The sequence below is a fragment of the Felis catus genome, chromosome D1 (genome assembly GCF_018350175.1).
Source record: "Felis catus isolate Fca126 chromosome D1, F.catus_Fca126_mat1.0, whole genome shotgun sequence".
Taxonomy (NCBI): Eukaryota; Metazoa; Chordata; class Mammalia; order Carnivora; family Felidae; genus Felis; species Felis catus.
Window position 1 is genome coordinate 75,443,492 of NC_058377.1, and position 23,379 is coordinate 75,466,870.

Genomic DNA, 23,379 nt, shown 5'->3' on the forward strand with positions numbered 1-23,379 from the left:
TAGCCCTCCTTACCCTGAAATGGCCCATTAAAAGATGCCTGTTGGGTGGTAACCTCCCCATACGTTTTCTCAATAAAGAGAAAAAGATGGGCAGGGGCGGGGGGAAGGAGGGTGATGGCGGTGGGGCGGGGGAGGCTTCTCTTGCCTTTAGAGGCACTGCCTCTCAAAGCCGTCTGGAGCAGACTGTTGAGTTCTGTGTCCCCATCCCATTCAGGCCTTTGCATGCTTTGAAGCTTTCTTTAGCTTTTCCCTGCCTCTTGATGGCAGAGCTCTCAATAGGCGAAAGCCCGGCTATGGGTAGCTGAATGGCCCTCAGCACGAGGCTCTGCATGTTAATGGCACCGGCTGGCCCAGGGTAGCGAGCTGGTGGGACCCTGGCTGCTGCGCAGGCCCCAGCAGCTGCCTCTGACACGGGATAGGATCTGAGCGGGTTCCTAAAGTTGCCTCTTTGGTTTTTGTTTTTGTTTTTGCAGATCTACACGGACTGGGCCAATCATTATTTAGCCAAGTCGGGCCACAAACGTCTCATCAAGGACCTCCAGCAAGATGTGACAGACGGCGTCCTCCTGGCTCAGATTATCCAGGTTGTGGGTAAGAGTGGGTTTTACGTCAGGGATTGAGGAGTTACGGTGGAGACCTAGAAGGGGTTGTTGAGCTGGGCAAGGGGCATGGCACACTGAAATCTCAGGAGAATACAGTGTTTCTGCCACGTGGGTTGACCATTTATTCGATTCTGTTTTGTGCTTGGGGGTCGTGGGTGCCAGTTTGCTTTTTCCGATAAGAGGACCCCCTTGATGCTCTGAGAAGGGCTGGAGGGAAGTGCTGGTGGTTTGGGGAGGGCTCTCTGTCCCTTTCTTGCTCCTGATCTGTCTGGCTCTCCATTCCCCCCTCTGATGGTATTTTTTTTTAATGGGTTATTTTGGAAATAAATATTTCCAAATATTTGGTAAATACCAAAAACAAAAAAATGCGCTACTCGACTGGTTTAGTCCTGCCAACTTTAATTGGGACTGAGAAATCAAAGGATTGAATTTTGCAGAAGGTTGGTTTTGGTTTTAATACTGGGGGAAGGGAGCTGGGGCCGCATGCTTGGGAGAGTGGGCTCTCCCTGGGAAGTCAGGCACAGGCTGGGCGCAGCTCTGCCTCCAGCCTTAAAGACTTAAGGGAAGTGCCCCCTGCATCCCTGCTGGAGAGCTCAGACTCAGGAGGCAGGAGGTCAATTAGATGACATTAGGCTGATTGTTGTCGCTGGCAGCTTCTGTGGCTGCCTCATGCCCAGGGAAAAGGCATAAGGACAGAAACCCCAGCCCCTTGGGCATGTGTTGTTTTGGAAGAGTTGCTTATCGTTTCAGTGTGAGAAAAGCGGCCTTAATAGTTGTAGCCCTGCTCACATCTGTGGAGATTGTACCTAAAAACATAGGCAAGCTGGCCTTGGCTGATGACTTTTGGAGAACTGCTGCCACTCAGATACAAGGGTCCCTGATGTCCTAAGATGGGTTTCTTAAGATGAGCTTGAGCCTGGTTCCCCTTCTGTCTTCCCCCCCTTGTGTTAGCTGCCTCTTGCCATGTAACACATGGCCACACACTTTGCATGTACGTATCGTCTTGTGGTTTCTGGGGGTCGGAATGCAAGCATGGCTTGGCCGGTGCCTCTGCAAGGCTGCAGTCAAGATGTAGGCCTGGGCTGGGTCCTCACACAGAGGCTTGACTGGGGAGGGGACCAGGTTCACTCAGTGTTGGCAGGATTCACTTCCTTGCAGTTACAGGAGGTAAGTCTTGATTTCTTACTGTTGGCTGGAAGTCTTGGCTCTCAGAAATCCCTCTCGGCTCCTTGCCACGTGCATCTCTTAGTGTGGTTGTTTTTTAATTTAATGTCTGTATATATTTTTGAGACAGCACACACGGGTGAGTGAGCAGGGGAGGAGCAGAGAGACAGGGAGGCAGAGGATCCGAAGTGGGCTCTGAGCTGACAGCAGAGAGCCCGATGTGAGGCTTGCACTCAAAAACCATAAGATCGTGATCCGAGCTGAAGTCGGATGCTTAACCAACTGAGCCACCCAGGTGCCCACCCCCTCCTGCCGCCAGTGTGGTTGCTTTCATTTTTTTCAACGCCAGAAAGGGAGAAAGTTCCTAGAGCAAGTTGGCTAGCGATTTGTCCTCTACGATGTAACATGATCGTAGGAGTGACATCCCATGTCCTTTGCCATATTTTGTTGGTTAAAAGCAAATCGCAGGTCCTGTCCTACTCGATGCGAGGGGACGGTACAAGGGCTCGAAGCTGAGTGGGAGGAGAGTTGGGGGTCCTCTAGAAGTCTGTCCACTACACTTCTTCCTTTTCATCTCTTTCTCCTCCCACGCTTTTTCCCCCACAAACTTTTCTGACAATTGTTGACCCTGAATGTCACGTGCGTTTCAGGTGTACAACATAGTGACTCAACTCCTTTGTTATACTCACCGCAGGTGTAGCTACGATCTGTCCCCATACAATGCAATTGTATTATTATTGACTATATTCCCTATGCTGTGCCTTTCATCCCCATGACTCATTCATTCTGTAACTGGAGGCCTGTATCTCCCACTCCCTTTCACCCATTTTGCCTTTTCCACCCCCTCCCCTTCCCTCTTCCTCTGTGGCCATCTTGGACTGGAACCTATTTTTTCTTCCTCGCACTCTTCATCACTCATGCTAGTCTTTGACAAATTTCTTTCCGTTTCCTCAACATCCCTACAAAGTGGGTGAGATTCACCCCATTTTACAGTTGCGAAAACTGAGGCTCACTGAGTCTCAGCTCAGTATTACCCAACTAGTCTGCAAGGGGATTCTAACCTGGGTTATTTTGCTTCTAAAGCTTCTGTTCCTTGTTCTGCTATATCCTATATCTCCCCTCTCAATCTAGAGACACGGAACCCCGTACAAGAATCTACCTCCTTTCACTTCGCGTTAGTAACTGTTTCTGGAGTCCTGACTGTGTGCCAGCATTGTGCTCCAAGCTAGGAATAAAGAGACAAGTGTGCAAGGCCTGTAACCTTGGAAGAAAGAGCAGCATCTTCTTGGTGAGGTCCTCAGAGAAGAGAGGACTTGCACTTGAGCGGAGTTTTGATCTCCACATCAGCCGTGTCCCATTCGATACGTTAGCAGCACGACTGTGGCTGAATCTGGGGGCGGTGCAGGATTTCTGCCAGGACCTTCTCTGCTTCCAGCCCTGGGAGCAAGAGATAAAGGGGAAAGGGTGAAAGCAAGAGGCCTCACTCTCATCCCAGCTTCCTTGCTTCCAACCGTGGGCCCTCCGAGCCCTTTTCCTCCGCTGCCTCTGTTTCTCTGTCTTTAAAATAGGCATGGCCTGATTTTTGTAGCAGTCTTAGGAAGTGCAAGGTAGGTATCGAACATGAAACGTGTTTGGAAACCAGTGTTCCTGGTAACCGCCCTCTAGAAAGGTAGGAGTACGAGGATGACCAGGCTTTGGTGTCCGTGTTAGAGTACGCATGATAGATGCGTTAGGTCTGTCAGGGCTCAGAAGAGGTGAACGGTAGCACGGGTGTCCAGAATTGACGAAGTATGGTGCTACGGAAATGTCTGCCAGCACAGTTTTTATCCTTGCTCACGGGGAGGCTTCCCTGAATGTATTGAGATGATATGAATTTGCCTAGACAGTGACCTTTCTAGGCCTAAGCCACTGGACCAGTTTCAGGGCCTCTCGTTAGTCCCAGTGGCCGGCTGCCTGTGAGGCCCCCAGGTTGCTTTCCCTTGCCCCTCCAAGCGAGGCTCGGTTCTGCTGGGGACTCTATGAGCAAGGCAGGCATTAGCACCTCTGTCTCTGCCCTGGACTTTACTGGGCTTACACCCTGTGCTCTGTGTGTAGAGGACAGAGACCCAGAAAGTGAGGAGCTGAAAAGGTAGGTACACGTAGGAGTTCTACGTGACTACTCTAGATTGTTTATCAGCCAGTTCAGAGCATTTCATCTTTGAGGGTCTTGTGAATACCCATCTCTTGGTGCAGGAGGGGAGTGGCGTTTTCTGACCAGCATCCTGAACTATTGACCAGTTGTACTCTTTACTTTGAAGTCCGTGCCTTCTCCCACACGTGTCCTTTAAAATAAAATGTAAAAAGGTACATACGTATGTGTGTATGTATTTAACATGCACATATGTGCGTGTGTATCTCTGTTGGTCTAAGATTTTCCCAGAATTGGAGTCTGTTGTGTGCTGGACAGAGTTTTGGTGTTGCAGTTGTTTTGGCTGATGAGCCTCCACTCATTCTGGAAAAGTCCCTATCTTCCCTAGCTCTCCCAGGCAGAGCTGGAGGGACTCTCCTCTATCATTCCACTGGTTTCTGTGTTGGGCCTGGGTCTGAGTGGTCTTTTTCGGCTCCTGGCATTTAACATGGCGGCCGGCGTGCAATGATGGTCAAGAAAAATCAAGAGGACTAGGGATTAGACTTTCACTCATCACAGCTCCTGCTTCTACAAGCCTGGTTGGATTGTGTCCAACGGGTGGCTGGATGTTTTCCCTTGTCAGCCTAGTATTCTTCTGAATATGCCTCTAAACCAGATGTCATGCTCTCTTCCTTTCCAGGATTCTGTCGCAGGTCTCAACTCAAAGGTTTGGAAGGGATCTCTAAAAGCCCCAACCTGATACATGGTTTTTTTTTCTAGAAAGAGCAGTCAACAGACAGCTAAATACTTCCTGTGATGGGCAGCTTACTACTTCCCCAATCAGCTAGTTCTGTTGATGGCGATTTGGAATCCTTTTGAACCTTTTCCTTGACTAGGTCAAAATCCACTCCCCTTGGTAGTATCTCCCTGTAAGTGCTAGTTGTACCCTCTGTGGCTATGAAGAATGACCGTAATCTGAGCCAGGAGCCTCAAAATTGAGGACAGTTGTGGATTAGAACTGTGAAATAAACTAGGAATTCCTCTTTAATAGGGATAGGAATCTGTACTGACAGAAACATCTATCAGGAGAAGACCGGACTTCACTGTACTGGAGAACACTGACTAACAAATATAGAGGAAATTGCAACCATGATGGTAAAGATTAGTTAAGGCAAGAATCCATGGATGCTGACATCTGGAGGAGAAAGTTTGAGGGGCAAGCTATTTGTGTGGTCTCAAAGTGTCTCTCCGCTGATGGCTTATTAGTTGTAAGGGGAAGGTATCCCCACAGGGGAGTATCCAGATGTCATGACCAGGAGATCAAAATTGTATCATTGGCAAGGGGTAGATGGATGTCCTGTGCTTGCTGATGTGATGCCCTGAGAAGAACATAACATCACTTATGTTGAATTCCCGTCAGGGCTGGAAAACCTGAAACTAATCATGAGGAATCTTAGACAAACTCCAATTGTAGAACTTTCTATTACCAAAAAAGAAAAAAGGCCTATATTGTTCAAAACTATCACTTCTGTGAAAGCCAAAGGCTGAGAAATTGTTCCAATATAAAGGAGATTTAACAGCTGTGACAACTAAATGTGCTACTAGATCCTGATTAGGGGACTAAAATGCTATAAAGGACATTTTTAAGGCAGTTGGCACAATTGGAATGTTCTAATTGTACCATGAGATAGTATATATTTGCAAAGAACAGGATGTTAAGTATAAGGGGCAAAGGACATGATCTATGTAGTCTAAACTGAAATGATTTCAGAAAAATATACACACATACAGAGGAGAGGGAGGGAGGATATGAGAATGGATGGTATATGTGGATTTTCTGTACTATTCCTGTGACTTTTCTGTCAGCGTGAAGTTACTTCAAAGTAGAGAAAAGAACACATTGAAAAGAAGGTCCATCAGAGGCACCTGACTGGCTCTTGGTTTCGGCTCAGGTCATGATCTTGCGTTTCATGAGTTCGAGCCCCACATCGGGCTCCACACTGACGGTGTGGAGCCTGCTCAGGATTTTGTCTCTCCCTTTCCCCATGCCCCTCTCCTCCTTGTGCTCATGGGTTGCACATGAGCTCACTTGCTCTCTCTCTATCTCTCACTCACTCTCTCTCAAAACAAATTTGAAAAATGATAGATAAATAAGAGCAGGCCCATCAAAACTTACAAGCAGAGAGATGGTCCCTTTGAGAGGACAACCCCTATCTAGGCCGGGGAGTATAATACATAATGATTGAGGACCAGTGGTGCTTTGAGACCTGACCCATGATAGAGTATGGGGGTAGAATCAAGGAAGGGTTCCTTGAGGACTTTACCTTTAAGCCAAGACCTCAAACTTGGAGTTAGCTAGGTGGAGCAGTCGGGAGGGCATTCCTGGCAGATGAAGAGTGTGCAGAGATGCTTGGGGGGTAGAGAGCCAAAGGGTCAACGAGGCAAAATCAGGCAGGCTGCCAGGCACAGGGGAGTGAATTCTGGGCTTCTGCCTTAGCACCGAGGCTAGTGGTTGAAGAGTTAATTTTTCACAGCAGGGAGTGCCATGATCAGATGTGTGGCTTGAAGGGAACCCTGAAGTGTTAACCATAGACACTGCTCCTGAGTCTTCAGCTACCCTGGATAGATCAATTCTAGAGTCCGTCTACCTATCCCAGGAGTTGGGTTTCTCGGGTAGTGGGATGATTTGGAGCCCACGCTTTTATACCATCGCTTCTGCCCTTTAGGCAGAAATGGATCTTTCCCTCCTGCCTTTCGTGTCCTGCTTTCCGTGACCGAGGGTCCGGTCTCTGTTCAACCTCTTATTAGTGTGATTATCTTCTGGAGTCATGAGCTGCCCAAAGCCGGCAGTTGCCTGCCAGCCCATCATGGTGCCATCGCCATGAGTTATTAGAGAGGTTTACGAGGCCAGGATAAACAGCATGAATCAAGAGGGAGAGACAGGCCTCCCTCCTCCAGCTTACATTGCTGTCACTCAGGGAGAATGCCAGAAGGGGGTGGAAGGGAGGGTAGGGGAAAAGGGGTGGGAGGCAGGGATGAAAGGAGAGAGAAGGAGGGAAATAGGATGAACAAAAGAGGATTGGAGAGAAGGAGGAAGCAAGGACAGAGGATAAGGGAAGAGATTTCCCATCAGAGGTGACGAGAGCTGATAGCAGCCCATTTTCCATCACCATTTGGGTGGCCTCTGAGCACAACCAGGAAATTCAGACAACACCTAGGATTGTGCCCTCTTTCCATTGATGACCTGCTACTGTTGTGTGTCTTTGGGTAAGTCCTCTGCCTTTCTGGGCAGCCAGTTTCTCTCTCTCCTGTTGGCCGGGCTGCCAGCTGCCCTGTGCATGGATGCATATGACATGTTGTCATCCCTTCCAAAGAAGTCCGCTGGAAAGCAGTGAGCTGGTGCCACTCTCCTTTCTTGAAAAGTGCACTGAAGCTTTCCAACTAATAACTCGTCACCTTGTGTGCAGGCAGGTTACCGCATTTGTGGATTGAGAAGGTCTTGAACCTGCTAGAATACCTAAATGGGCACTGGCACTTAGGGATGCCAGTTTGAATCGTAGTTGAAGACTTGGGGGACAAATGCCTTTGCTTCTTTGGTTATCTACTTTTGTGTTGCAGCCAAAGACCCCCTACCACAAGTTAACCAAGTTCTTCTTCCTTTTCGGCAGAATCAGAACTGCTGTTATTGCTCTGAGTATTTATGACAGTTATGGAAATTCTTGAGAATTTAAGCAAAGGAGAAGTATTTAAATTACATGAAATTGGAAACTAGGAGGTTCAAGATTTTGTTTGCATTTTTATTAAGCTTTTTGAGTTTGGGCTTAGGCATTTAGTTGATCTCTTCCCGCATATTCTTTAGAGTGGTCATCCGTAGGCTCCACTCCATTGGTGTATTTCTAATGTTGTAAAATGGCATTAAGCTCCTAGGAGCTGCAGTATTTGAATTCAGGCAGCACCTGACTGTGGTTTAGGTGACAGACTACAAAAAGGAAGTAGAGTAACAATTAGACCAAGTCCTTTGGCATTTTTATCTGGATGGTATATAAAGAATCTTTAAAATGATTTCTTAAGATCACAGTCATCCATCCTTTACTTGAATGAGCACTAATGACCTAATGCTGAACTGGGTATTGATCAGAATCTAATGACTTATGACTTTGGCCATCATGAGTATCCAATTGGAAGATACCTTGAGCGGCCTGGATTCTCAGAAGCCACGTATTTATTCTCCATTGTTGTATATCAAAACCCAGGGTCTGAGTGCAGGCCTGCCATAATTTCCCTTGTTTGAAGGCATGCCATTTGTCCAGGATCTTTTTTTTTTTTTTTTTTTTCATCTTTAGTATGTGCCTCTGTATTGACAAGTGAAAAGACCATTGCCTCCGAATAGGCAGTAAAACTTTGATTCTTTGAAGCGTTCAGGATACTCATTCCTTAGCTCCTTTCAACAAATATTTGAGTTGGCTTCTGTGTGACCAGCACTATCTTAAGCTCTGGGGTTACAATAGGAAGCAGATGATAAAGCTTGTTCTTCTGGAGCTGACATGCTAGTGACCTATTCTGACTGATTGTAATTCTGTCATTTTCTGGTGAACTAAAGAACAGATACCCATGAGTCATCCCATTCACTGGGCATTTCTTATGTGCTTTTTAAAGGCTTTATGGCACCTCTTTTGGGGGTAAGGGAAACGGGTAGAAAAGGCTTCCTAAAATGTCTATCCCAGTGTTCTTAAAGAGTTGGATCTCTGAAGATTGACATCTTCTAAGGTAGATCATAGAGTGAAGTATCTGTTAGCCTGAGCAAATTCTAAAGAAGGTGTAGATTAGGCTGAATGTATACTAACCAGACTATCTCCTAGGAATGAGATTTTTAAACAATTTTTTTCTTTTAATATAATTTATTGTCAAATTGGCTTCCATACAACACCCAGTGCTCATTCCAACAAGTGCCCTCCTCAGTGCCCATTCCCCATTTTCCCCTCTCCCCCACTTCTCCCTTAAACAATTTCTTGACACTAGCTTTATTTCTCCCTTCTTTCTCGAAGTAGAGAACACCAGAGGGGGGGGGTGGGGGAGGAGTCCAATTGAGGTAATGCTGAGCTGTATTATGTATTAGATTCAGGAGTTCTAAAATTGGAGCTTGAGACACTTTGATTTGGTTATTCTTTTCAGATAGTTTTTAATATCTTTCCTCTTCATGGGGATTTTTGGCATCATATTCATTAAAATCTGACATGATCGTTTGTTTTTGAAATTTGATTTTGTAAGCACTTCTTGAGCCCCAAACACACAAATATGAAAACCAAAATCTGTATGTCTGCCAGGCTTTCAACAGCATAGCTGGTGGAGACCAGAAAAGGAGTTACACCTTAAATGATTCAGACCAAAACAGAGGAAGGTACACAGTGCTGAGAGAACACAGACTTGCATGTGCTTTCTTCTTCTAGGGGTGGGGACCCTAAGTAAAAGGACCAAAGGGACTGGGGAGGAAGCTTACAGGGGCTTCCCAGAGGCAGCAGAACCTCAGTGCTTGACTGTGGACTCCTAGCTGAGTTTGTGGGCTTAACTCAGATGGAGACTTCAGAAAGGAAATTCATATCTTACATACTTTACATAGATGGTATGTATTATTGGGTAAATGATAGCTGCCATTTGTAGGATACCTACTGTGTGCTAGGCACTGCATGAAGTATTTTTCTGGCATCCTATAGTCTATCATAGCTCTTCCTCTAAAGCAGGTAGTATTAGCTCCATCCTATAGATGGGGAACCTGTGGCCCAGAGAGGTTGAGGGACATGGCTGAGATCACACAGCTAACAAGCTGTAGATCTGAGATTCAAACATGGAGGTATCTTTGCCTCCCAAGGCTAGTGCCCCAACCTCTACATATGTTGCTTTTATGTAGTGCTGCTGTGGCAAACTGAAACCCCCCTGCATCCACCATAGATAGCTTGGGCTGTGTCTTATAGGGATTCCTCCTTACTTCACTGTGGGAACCTGGGCCTTTCTTCCTTGTCACTTGGATCGATTTCCAGTTAATTTAACACAACCTCTTTCTCCCACTTCTCTAAATAGCCAGGTGCTATTATGACTTTAGGAGCGTGTTTCAGATCTAACCCGGACTCACTATGTGGCCTGGGTTGCATCCCTTTTAAGTCTCGCTCTCTTATTTTCTCTGTGTGCTATCACTCTGGGAATAGGATTATTAGTAATCCTATTTGTATTAAGCAATATTAGCATTTCTGGCTAAAGATGAGGTGAGACGGCCAACAGACACATGAAAAGGTACTCAACTTGCCAGGGAAATGCAAATCAGAACCACAATGAGATCACCTCACACCTGTCAGAATGGTTAAAACCAACAACACCAGAAACAAGTGTTGGTGAGGATGTGGAGAAAAAGGAACCCTTGTGCACTATTGGTGGGAATGCAAACTGGTGCAGCCCCACTGCAAGACAGGATGGAGGTTCTTCAAAAAAATAAAAATAGAATTACCATACGATCCGGCACTACTGGGTATCTACCCAAAGACTACAAAAACACTAATTCAAAGGGATACATGCCCCCTTATGTTTATGGCATCATTATTTACAAGAGCCAAACTATGGAAACAGCCCAAATCTTTATTGACAGATGAATGGATAAAGATGGACAAACACACAATGGAATATTATTCAGCCATAAAGAATGAAATCTTGCCATTTGTGACATGGATGGGCTAGAGAATATAATGCGAAGTGAAAAAAGTCAAAAAGACAAATCCCACATTATTCTACTCAGGTAGAATTTAGGAAACAAAAGGAAAAAAATGAGACAAAACCAAAAAATGGACTCAACTACAGAGAACAAACTGATGATTATCAGATGGGAGGTGGGCAGGGGATGGGGATTAAGGAGTGCACTTGTTGTGATGAGCACTGAGTCATGGACAGAACCGTTGAATCACTATATCGTACCCCTGAAACTATAATGCTGTATGTTAACTACACTGGAATTAATTTTGTTTTAATTAAGTAAAAGGAAAGGATGAGGTAAGATACTTCATCTGTGCCTCTTGTCCCCAGGAGTGGAGTTCTAGCTGGACTGACCCACTCTGAACCATCCCATCTTCTGTGGGGAGGTCGTAGCTGTCTAAGAGCCGAAAGCATAATCAGAGCTCTGTTTCCCAGTCTCCACACATTTCTGTGATGTCCCAGTGCTCCAAGACTGTCGTCAATGCAGTTGTCTCTGCTTTAGATGCCGACGACCTTGCCCCAGCTGTCCCTGGGGGACGGTGGCTGGATGAGTAAGTCCTGAAGCTTGCTAGCTGCGGCTCAGCGTTTCACATGCCTGCGCTGATTGGACAGACCCCAGGATGGGCCTTAGGACTTGGTTGGCCTCAAGCGTTCTGAACATCACTACTCAAGGTGTTGGGGATGATTGTTTATTTTTCTGACTTGTGTTTCCTTTTTCAGCCAATGAGAAGATTGAAGACATCAATGGCTGTCCCAAGAACAGATCACAAATGGTAAGTGGTACATGGCTGGTGAGTGTTTATATTAAGGAAGTAGCCCTTCCTCTCAATGATAGTGACCGTCTTGGAAACAGCCACACTGTAAGCTTTACTCTAAGGGATTATATTAATAAACTTAACAGCTATTTCCAAGCAGCCGTGTTCTGCTTCTCTCTGATATTTGTTGGCATTTACTAAAAAGTGGCCGTGATTTTTACAGAGAGTCTTAGGTCAGCATTTCACGTTCCCTGTCTTTCTTGTAGAAACACATTATGCAGACCTGGTGCAAACCTACGCTTGTTGAGAACTTGGACTGTTGGGACTCAGTTCTGCTTTCTCAAAGACACACAGCGATTTCTGTTTGTGTATATGGTGCTAGGGCACAGATGAGGTCATGGCGTCTTGCTCAGAAATGGGGGCATGTGATCTGATTGCCTTCAAAGGTTGGAATGATGTGAAATCAGAACGGTGGCAGGAAATGTGAAGTGTACGATACTATCCAGACCATTGTTAACGTGACCTTGACAAGGGATCTTCTCTCTGGTGTGATCTGCTTAAGCTCTGATATTAGAGCTGTTAAAAAAACAAAAACAAATGAGCCTTTTAACATCTGTTCTTGTTATGTGTCCTCATAATCTTTGAATTAACATTCATGATCACTGTTGAGGTCAGAGCACGTTAAATTGCAGTGCTCTTAATACCTGGTTTTTCCCTTCATCGTGCTTTTCAGATGTGAATGTTGACACGAATTGTGTACATATCAGTTCGTTAAGATGACGGTCCTACCTGCTTGACATATGAAGGTGGCAATTTAAGGGCAATTTTTTCTTTTTTCTTTTTTTTTTCCCCCAGGACCTTAATTTGCTTTCAGAAATCTAAAACTAAAAAAAGGCATAATCTGTTTTTTCTGACCTCCCCCTACTCCCTTTGAGTTGACACAATTTGATAGTCTCATTCCAAAGTATAGCAAAGTGATTGGCGATCCTTGGTTTTACTTCTTAATTTTCAGGGTTGTTAATGCCAGTGAGTCGGCCAGACAGCCTTTTCAGTGACCTTTATTTTTCACTATAAAGAGGAGTGTGTGTGGTGTGATGGGAGTCATTTTTCAGTTTACGTTTTGAAACAACAAGTTTTCTGTTTGTTTTGGTTGGTTGTTTTTTTTTTTTTTTTGTCCTTTCACTGGAGATTTTTTTCTGTTGGTTTGCTCCAGAGAGCAACCACTCCTTACATAGGAAAGTCCCCATGCAGATCTCCCCTGGCCGCTTTGACTTTTGGAAAAGCTTGGCTGCTATTTTTGTTAGAGCTACTGCAGCTGTCTAGTATATTAATAATTGGGAAAACGTGGAAGATAGAAGACTTAATTTAGGGTAAGCATTTTACACATGCAGGTCCTCTCTTCGCGCGAAAGAGAGGCAGTACTTTCCCCTGGGAAAGATACCGATGCATTTGTCCCAGCCCATTGTGATGCATGTGTAGACCTGGTATTTGAAGGCAATGAACCTTTTATTCTCTTTGGCACTTCTGTATTTTCTGCGCCTTCTGTGGGAGGTGTTAAAGTCCAGTTTCAAGATTATAAAATAATATTGCCACCTCAGGTTCCGTGGTGCAAATTTAGCTCTCCATGCAAAATGTTATTTATAAATGCTACCATGGCACCGATGAAATTTTGTGGCTTCTCTAACTCTTTCAGCTGTGAAAGTATTGTTTTTTTATGGCCTGTGTTCTTTTTTTTTTTTTTTTTTGAACATAGGAATATAAAATCCTATAATTGTCGGTGATAATTAGTTCCAGCGTAAGGGTGGGGAGGCAGACACGGTCTGGTGGTGAACGAAGCACAGAATATTTCATACAGGATGTGAGTCCAAGAAAATGTGAAAACCGCCACCGCAATCATTCTGTTCTATAGGAAATGAGAAAGATGATAAAGACAACAGGGCTATTGTCATTTTTCCCTACATCACGAACTGTGACAAATGCCTATGGCAGAAGCTCCCCTAGAGCACGCAGGAAGTGCTCCTTAGACCAGCATGGGTGGTGTTCCATCTACGAGGACCCCTGTGTGTGTGTGTGTGTGTGTGTGTGTGTGTGTGTGTGTGCGCGCGCGTGCATCCGTATGGGCATATACAGAGTTAATGCATTTCTACTCATGGGAAGCATCCTTTGGGGATGTGGCACAGTGGTGAGCCACCACTTCTGGATTCCTAGAAGGTCAGACTCCAAAGGAGGCTTTATTTAGGGCAGCCAGTGATAACAGATTTGGAGGAAACCGAGTGGGAAGCATGTGGGGAGCACCATGTTGGTAGAAGGGAGATGACCTACAGAGAGATGAGAACTTGGGCAGTGCACCTGCTCAGAGGGTAACTGCACCTCCCTGAAAATAATCAGCAGAGCTGATGTGCTCACTCCCTGAGAAAGTAGGGACTCTTCAGGGGCCTTGAGTAACGGAGCCAAAGAAAAACAATGATGTTTCAGAGCAGGAGGAATGGATGCTGTTCCAGTTTTTAAGGGGCAAGTTCAGTCCATCAGCTAATCTGGGGGTTGGGCCAAGAGCTTTGATTTTGGTGGGTAGGAGGCCCAGCCCCCTTGCTTCTGACCCACTAGGTTGCTGAGGAGCTCAGGTCTCAAACTCTTGCACCCCAGGCTTTGCTTCAAATGTCCTTTTCCAGGAGGATGGGGAAGTGAGAGCAGATGCCTGTGGCATATGGACTTGAAAATCCCAAGGGCACTGATGCACAGACATGATGGGTGTGGCATTGTCACTTGTAGCCTGCCAGTCAGCATTCACAGAGTGCCGACCAATGCCAGGCACTGGGGTGGGCCAAGTGAATGCTCAGGTGGGCAAGATGTGATCCCTGCCCTTAAGGAACCAGGAGACCAGAGAATAACAGTGCAGCTGTTTCCATAGACCTCTGTGCACGGCACAGTGGGGGCCTGTTCCATCTGAGGACAAGGGGAGGTTTAAGAATAACTTCTCGGGAGGGAGTCTGAAACGTAAGAGGGTGCACCACGGGGGAGTGATAGGTGGAAGAAGATTCACATCCCTGGGGCATCCCTTTGCTAAAGGATGTCCTGGACCCTTGCAAAGGAAGGTTTTGCAACATTTGTTGATGATCCTGCTGCAGTGCCATAAGCTGTCTCTGGTGAGACCCCTCTTCTGAGGTGAGGAGTGGGGCACGGAAGAGCCAGAGTACAACACACCCCATGGGCATGGAGGTCTTTGGGTCTAGGACGGGTCCACATTCATCATCACTACCCGGATCACCGCATTTTGGGAGGGCAATTCCTGTTGGGTCCTGGAGTGAAATTTAAAAAACTACAGCAACAAAAAGTTTATTTTTGAGAGCGAGCATGCAAGCAGAGGAGGGGCAGAGAGACAGGGGACAGAGGATCCAAAGTGGGCACTGACAGCAGCAAGCCCGATGCAGGCGTCAAACCCACGAACCGAACCATGAGATCGTGACCTGAGCTGAAGTCAGATGCTTAACTGATGTGAGCCACCCAGGTGCCCCCTGGAGTGAAGTTCTTTAAAGGGAAATACCCTTGGTCATCCAGCCTTGTGGAGGGAAGTTCAATCATGGGATCTGGGAGGTGAGAACCCTACCTGGTGGGAAATGGTCGTCCATGATTTTAATATCAGCACTAACTTGTATCTGCACAGTGCTGTGAGGTTTGTGAGACCGTTCATACTTACGGGCACATCCTGTCCTCCCAACTCTGCTGTGGGCCTGCACAACATGCCCCCCTTTCTGGTGAAGAGAATGAAGTGCCAGGTGGTGAAAGGCTGTGCCCAGGAAGAGGCTGAGCCGGGACCGTCGGCATATACTGTCACTCTCTCCTTGGCCTCCTAGGACGAGACCGTGACTGTGACAAGACAGGCACGGCAGGGACTTCCCTTTCCCTAGCAAGCTGGCCTCAGCTTGTGTGGAAGGAGTTCTTTGCCCGGTTTCAGGCTGACCTAGACACCGTGGGGGCCGCGTCCTTGGAGACGGAGCCGTGGAAACATTCCCACCCCCTTTCACCCACCAGTCCATCCATTTGGCCCTTAAATAAGTTTGTGTGTGTGCGTCAGAGGCGGGTAAAATGTTTTGTCTGTTGAGCGTTGCCATGGCAACCCAGAGGCATCTTTTTGGCTTTCAAGCGTGAGTTCAGCAGAGTTCTGCATTAGTTTGGAAGGAGAAACCTTGCCTGGAGCCTGGCCCGAGGGCACTGCCTGCCTCCTCGACCCTGAATCCTGTACTCCAAGACAGGGCCTCACTTTGGAGCCTTGGAATGGCTGCCACAGGGAGTGGTTTTCTTTTTTAATCATTATTATCTTACATGGCTTGACTTTCTCTTGTCGGTTAGGAGAGGTGAAAGTTAGCAAGGCCTGCTGGCCCTTTCGGCGGAAAGCCCCAGGCCTGTTTACCCCTCTGGCTGCTGATCTCAGGCCCGGGGTCATCTGGGGGCTTCCAGCCCACAGCCTCCTCCTGAGCTCTCCGGGAGGGCTCTGCCTTCTTCACTTAATGCTTCTAGACTGAGGGCCGGCTGGGCTTGGGAACCAGACAGGCCAAGTTCGAGCTCCTTCTCTGCTATTCTGTGGCCTTGAGCTCACTAGTGAACCTTTTTTGAAGGCTCTATTCCTGCTCTGTAAAGTGGGGTTGATAATACGTCCCTCAAAACGTTTTTGCAGTACTAATGAGGTGGTAAAGGAGACGATAATGGAGAATACTGATCACCATGATAAAATATAACTGGAGCCTGTAAAGTGTCGGCCTTGTGCCAGGTGCCTTGCTAAGTGCTGCCCAGCCGTCCTCTCCCTCCATCCTCCCAATAGCCCTTGCAGGTAGGTGATCTTACCCTCATGCTCCTCGCCTATGAGCAGCACTCAAAACATGGTAGTTTCTCTGGTGATGATTTATGCATGTAGTTCATGTGTTGGAAACATGGAGTCCTCTGGAAATCTGAGGAAAGCTAGGGCTCCCTCCTTCCCAGATTGCACACACCCCAGAATTTTGCATATGGCCTGAGCAGATTGTAGATCCCAGAGGCTGGCCTACGTGTCCCCTAGGGCTCCACAGACCCAAACTTCAGTGCCCCTGCTGCTTTGGGCACAGCTCTGCACCCCGCCCTGTCCTTCAGGGGTCTCCTTGGAAATGGTAGCCCTGAGTTCCCAAGACTGTAGGAGTTAGCACATAGACACAGAGAAAGGACCGGGCAGTAGTTTTCAAACTTCCTTTACGTGAGCAGAATTCCTTTTTTTCCCCTCCCCCCAAAAATCGTACATGGGACTGAGGCTTTTCAAGGTCTTTTTGTTGTTGTTGTTCTAGATTACTGACCTAGGAAGCAGAGTTGGAGCTTGAACCCAGGTCTGTCTAGTCGTGGTGTTGGCTTCTGTGGGAGAGAAGGGGTGTAATAAAAAGTCTGCACCTCCCAATCCCTGCTCTTATTTTTCACGTGTGCATACAGCAGAATCAGCAGAAGGGAAGAGCTGGAGTATTTCTGGAAAGGGCCTGAGTTGACCTGTTGATGAATCCATAAGAGCGGAAAAAGGAGTAGGGGCCCCTAGTGAGAGGCAGCCCGTTAAGATGGCGTTGGGGAGCCCTGGCGCCAGGTACCTCCCACAGCGTTCTCCACAGAGCTTCCTGGGCCACGGGAAGGCCATCTGCAACAGAATCGGGTTTCCAGGCCCAGTGACCTTGAGCCCTCCTAACAGCTGAGAGAAAGCAGGCCACATGCCTAGGGAGTGTCTGAGCTCCTTGGGCAGCTGAGTTGCCTCTTCCCCGGGCCCCGGGCCTATTTTTACACCACCCTAAGGGCACACACATGTTACAGAACCAAGAAGGAATGAAGAAAAGTCTACAGGCCACTTAAAATTTAAAGCAAAGTGGAAAGAGTTCAGGGCCAAGGTTAGTAGGTGGCATCTGCCACTTGACTCAGTGGTACTGTTCTGGCCAGCAGTCTCTTTCAACGTGGAGGCAACTTCCGGGTGTGTGTGTGTGTGTGTGTGTGTGTGTGTCTCTCTCTCTCTCTCTCTCTCTCTCTCTCTCTCTGCCTCTTTGGTCACACCTCTGTTTAAACCCTCCTCGGCTACTCCTTTCCCCTTCTGTACTCTGAAGCACACAATGGAAAGTCTTTCACAATCGAGTTACCAGCGTTTCTTGCCACTCGGCCACTCATCCTCTACGTCCCAGGCATACTGGAACTTGAGGTGCCCACAGAGAGACTGTGCCCTCTTGTCTTTGTACTTACCACATGCTCTCCAGACTGCCTGGAAGATCTGATGCCTGTCCCACCTGGATCAGGTAACCTTTAACCTTCAGGTCAATTGTTATCTCAAGGAGTTGAGATCTATTAGATGCCTGATGGCTTGGGTGTCCCCAGGTACCTGCATTTCTCATAACACTCCCTTGTGGTTGAATTATCTTCTTGAAGGAGATGCCATATCTTTCACCTGAGTATTCTAACTTAGGATGTACTTAGATGACTGGCGTCTAGTAGGCGTTTAATAAATGTTAAATGGATGGACGGATGGATGGATGGAATGACTAAGAAGGGAGCTGGCCTGGACTTGTCCATGTGACTGAAGGGTTGTGACATTCCACTCTTCATCCTTGTCTACGGCTGAGCAGCCATGTGGGTATTAGAAGTTTTCCAGCATTACCCTAGAAGTATCTCTCCTTCTCAATTCCTTTTTTTTTTTTTCTCAGTTTATCCATAGGACATTGCAGTTAACTTTTAGTTTATTAAGTTCGTTTATGTTGCTTGAGGTAAGCATTTTTAGGTGTCCTTATGACCAGAAATTAAAAAAAAAAAAAAAAGGTAAGTGCTTTACATATCTTAACTCCTTTTATTTTGCTAGAATGGGAAATAGATTTTGTCATTCCATTAAATGGCTTGGAGAACTTAGACCCTGATGCTGCGCTCTGCCAGAAGCTAAGTGTGAGTCATGTTAAAGAACCTCTCCTTGGGGCGCCTGGGTGGCTCAGTCGGTTAAGCGTCTGACTTCGGCTCAGGTCATGATCTCATGGTTTGTGAGTTCGAGCCCTGCGTCGGGCTCTGTGCTGACAGCTCGAGCCTGGAGCCTGCTTTGGATTCTGTGTCTCCCTCTCTCTCTGCCCCTCCCCTGCTCATGCTCTGTCTCTGTCTCAAAAATAAAAACATTTAAAAAAATGTTTTTTTTTAAAAGAACGTCTCCTTCTTTTCCACTTGTGCTGTAGAGCCTGGGGTTATGGCCCTTGTCCTGGATTCTGTGTTCTTACGTGATTAGAATAGCAAACATCTATCCTATATACCTATGACTGGGCAATGTCTTAGACCTCTGCATTGATGGATTTTAGCTCCATAAAACCCTATGAGAGCAGTTACCTTTATTCTCACTTCACAGATAAAGAAACAGAGATTTAGTAGTGTGCATGAGGTCACATAACTAATAAGTGACAAGCTGGGGCTTGAACTCTGGAAGCCAGCCTGACTCTAGAGTCTGTTTCCTTAACTGTTAGTCTATTCTGCATATAAGGAAATTGAAGTATAAAAAATGGAATGTGACATGGAGGTACAAAGATTGTATTTGTAATACTCGCACTTGTGTAGGTCTAGATGGAGCCTGGAGATGAGGCCTTCCATCTTGGGAAGGAGATTTGGTTTGAAGAAGAATAAGAAGACTGGAATCAGGCAGACTTGGGTCTCCCATCCCAAGGCATGTGTGCTGGGCAACTTACTAAATCTGAGCCTTTCTCATCTGTGAAAGTGGGGTTATGATGGAAGCTGCCCCCTAGGGTTGCTGCCAGGGATGGATGAGCAGTGGGATGATAATCATCTGGCATCGTCCTGGCTCGTGGAGAGAACACGTCTCATGTCCGTTCCCTGGCCCGCTTACAGGTCCTGTATATCCTAACTATTGTGCATTGAAAGGTTTTTTCATACTCCAAGTAGGCACCCAATATGGTAGGGTGAACAGTGGACCCCCAAAGATGTCCACGTATTAATCTTCAGAACCTGTGAATATGCTAGGTTACATAACAAAAGGGACTTTGCAGGTGTGATTAAGTTAAGGGTTTTAAGACTGGAAAATCATCCTGGATCATCTGGGCAGGCCCGGTGTGGTCACCAGAATCCTTCTAAGAGGGTGGCAAGAAGGTGAGCGAGGACATTTAACTATGGGAGCAGTGGGAGAGTGGGGGACGAGAGATTGGAAGATGCTATTCTCTGTCTTTGAAGATGGAAGAAGGGGCTATGAACCAAGGCCTGCACGTCTCCTCTAGCAGCTAGAAAAGAGGACGAAATAAATTCTCCCCTAGAACCTCCAGAGTGGATACAGCCAGCCGACTCCTTGATTTTCAAGCTCACCGAGAATGATAATGATTTTCCTCTGAAATTATAAGATAATTTTAGGCTGCTTTAAGCCACTAAATTTTGGTCACCTGTTGAAGCACCAGTATGAAACCAATACTCTCTGGGAACCAACCAAAATATTTCTTGCTATATTGGACAGTAAGCTATTTGGGTTGCTAGCAGAGGCTCATTTTGCTACTGCAAGCTCCTTGGATTTCTGAGTTGGCTGGAAGTCGCTTCCATTGTTAGAACACTTCAGAATAGAGTTTTCCACATTTGTACTGAGTTTACATCAGGTCATTGTAGGGAAGTATGGGGAGAACAGAGCCCCCCATTTCATTTTCAGTACTGCACGTCCTTGTTGTGGGTCACTTCAGACACTAAGCTGTCATGGGAGCCAGAAGTGCCAGTTAGAAGTTGGGCTTCAGGTATCCTGACCTCTTTGTGGACATATACTTATGTATAGGTATTTGTGTTCTTCAACTAATGCACGTTTGTCTTGTAACTAATAGCACATTTAAATAAATTTTGAGGTCTTTGTCACATTTTGTTATTTTATGACATCAAAACTTTATAATACGTATAGTGTTTTTCATCTTTTAGTTCAATAAAAATCTGTGTATTCTCGGCACCTGGCATGGTGCTAGGTACGTTGGAAGTGCTCAGCCCGTGTTTCTTAGATGAGTGAGCTCAACAAATAATGGCCCAACTGTCCAACAACTTCCCAGAGAGTGGGGGTGATGTTATACATCAAATTCTAATACGTCAAATATGCAATATGGATTTTGTATTTTTAAATGCTGTAAAGAAACTTGAGTTGTCCTAAGAAATTCTCTCAAATCTCTCACAGTTTTCTATTTTCACTTCATGATAAAGGTGTGTGGAAAAGACACCATTATAGCAGATTATTTTCATCAATAAGGGAAGTAGTGTTTGGTTTGGCAAAACCTCCTAGGGCTGTGCTGCTCCAGCCTTAGTGTGCATGAGAATCACCTGGAGTGCTTGTTAAAACAGTACAGGGTCCTACTCCCAGAGTTTCTGATTCAGGACTTCTGGGGTGGAGCTGGAGTATTTGCATTTTTAACAAGCTTCTTGGGTGATGCTGATGCTGCTTGCCTGGTGACCACACTTTGCCAACGCTGTCTTCAAGCCAAGTACAAAATGTCTCTTGGGCTCTGCCTGTGCAAACATGCATTTAAACATAAATGAGTTTGCAGAGTTGTTTAAAATTTAAAAAATTAAGAGTATCTCTATAGGGTTTATTGAAATGTAAATATTTTGAATGAGCCAGTCAATTGGCTTTTTTTGGAAAGGTTAAGCTGCTGTAGACATCCTCTTGTCTGAGCACTGTAGTAAGCTCTGCATGGATAAGATCTGAATTGTGCACGTGGCTGTGGTCTTGGAGCCTTCAAGTGCATTCTCTACTACCTCTTCTAGCTCACTTAACCTGTGTGACCCTTGGTTTCCTCTATTGCAAAATTGAAGCAATAATCCTTTAGCACATTGTACTCTACTGCCAATGTCCAAGTAGAGATTAACTTCTTTGAGAGCACTGTTACATCTGTCCACCTGTCCCCATCACCTGGCACTGGTAGATGCTTTGTGAATATTTACTTAAGAAATTCTCAGCACAGCCTTAGGACTGAGGCACTATGAGTGGCAAACATGGAGCTCTGTAAGGTTGAAGAACTTAGCAAATATGAGGGTAAGTGAAGGAAGAATAGCTACACATCTTTTTGAGCTGAGAGGGAAATCGGATGGTAATTTATAACCATGTAGACTGTGGTTTATATAACAGCCATCTGGGCCTCATGCTTGGATCCACCTCCCTGCATATGTCTTTGTGGAGTTCTTCTCTTTCAGCATCATGTCAAAAGAGTGTTTTTGTATGTGTTTGTTTTTTGTTTTTTGTTTTTAAATTTTTCCATGAAGCAGAGCTTAGCAAAGAATTCCTGTTTGCATTCTGTTAAAGCACAGTTAGCCTATGACATTTGCATATTGGGAGCCGGTCAGTAGGTGTGCTCACTTCAGCAAAGGGAGGTGGATGGATGCCAATCTGAGGTCAGGCCCCAGAAGACCTTTTATTTATTTTTTAAATGTTTGTTTATTTTGAGAGAGAAAGCACAAACAGAGGTGGGACAGAGACCATCCCAAGCAGGCTCCATGCTCAGCCCAACACAGGGCTTAAATCCACAAACCGTGAGATCATGATCTAAACCAAAATCAAGAGATGCACGCTTAACCGAGTCACCCAGTGCCCCGAGAAGGCCTTTTGCAACAAAAATAAAAACCAAATAGATGCTATTAGTTGAAAATCCATGTACTTCATAAAAATTGATCTTCTAGCTTTTTCTTTTTCTTTTTTTTTCTTGTTTTTAAAGAAAAGATAAGATGATCTGCCAGTGCTGGGTTGGCACTCCCTAGGCCCAAGTTGGCTAAAACTGGGTAGCAGCTGCCCCTTTTAGATGGTTAGGGGCTGTATTTGTCCTACTCCCCACCATTCTCTATTGTCATAAAACCAGCTTTTGTTATTTGTTACCTGTTTGCCCCCTGCACACATTTGAGGTTTGTGACCCCCAAATTGTCCTGTTCTTACAAGTATCATGAACTTGCTCAGGGATCCTAAGCACTGGCATATGGTGGTTTGAAAGAGCCCTGTTGGGAGAGCATTTGTACTTCAAAATGATGCTCATAAATGCTTATATTGTATTAATTTCTGCTCCTAAAGAGTTCCATCAGTATAAAAACATAAATGTCTCCTGCAAAACATGTAGAAAAAAATATGGGAAAAGTCAGCTCCTTCCTCTGTTGAAGTGTCCTGCGTCCTTTTGATGTGAAGATGAGATTTCATTCAAAGGGATTGATTGCCTGCCTGGTCTCCTGGTCAGCTGGAGTCCCAGGGTAGGGAAGGTGACTGGAGTGGTCAAGAGCGATAGTAAAGCTCCTGCCATTTGGTTGTTAATATTCCGTGTTTGTAGAGGGCCTCTTAGATCCCTTTCCATTAAGTGTTCAAATTCTAACTCTGCCGTTTAATGACCGCAGTTTTAGGAAGGCACTTAAGCCCCTTGTGCCTCCATTTCCCCATCTGGAAAATGGCATTAGTAGCTACCTCATCTAGTGGTGAAAATGAACTGAAATAATAATGTATGGAAAAGAATTTATCCCAGTGTTTTGTGTTTTCTAAGAGTGTAAATATTAGTTTCTTGGAAGGCCTCTGTAAGGCTTTCAAGAAAGGGATAATTATCCCCATTTTTCTGAAAAGAAAACTGGGACTCAGGGAAATCAAGGACCTTGCCCCAAAATAGCCAAGGAGCTGAGAAATCCAGACTTCCCCTCTGGTCCCGTGAAATCCCTAATTCCTCTCTCGGAAGGTAAAACTTCCTCTTAGTAATGGCTCCAGTTACCGTGTAAATGACATTTGGACGGGAGCTTTTCCTATGGAGGGGATGGGGGCAGGTGACAAAATCCCCTCATTCTCACACTTTGCCCTGAAGGAGCAGGAAGACCGAGAACATGCAATCAGGATTCTCTTCACTATTGTGAAGGATAACTAGTTACCTTTTCTGGGAGGTTTTGAGGGGAAACCAACTCGGAATTAAAGCCTTTCCTGGGGCCTATTCTGGTTCTCTGTGGGAATCCTACAGAGGAAGCCCTAACTAAAACAGAAGGCCTTTTAAGGGTTAGCCTGAGGATGGGGCATTTC

At 45.9% G+C, this 23,379-nt stretch overlaps 1 protein-coding gene across 16 annotated transcripts in view; it reads left to right on the forward strand.

Annotated features, from left to right (window-relative positions):
- The window catches only part of NAV2 (neuron navigator 2), a 742,802-nt gene that overhangs the window by 470,835 nt on the left and 248,588 nt on the right, over positions 1-23,379 (forward strand). For all 16 annotated transcript variants that reach the window (XM_023239646.2, XM_045039059.1, XM_019812168.3 and 13 more), the window contains 2 exons: positions 474-591; positions 11,329-11,381. In XM_023239646.2, the coding sequence (XP_023095414.2) occupies positions 474-591; positions 11,329-11,381 (171 nt within the window). The remainder of the gene's footprint in view (positions 1-473; positions 592-11,328; positions 11,382-23,379) is intronic.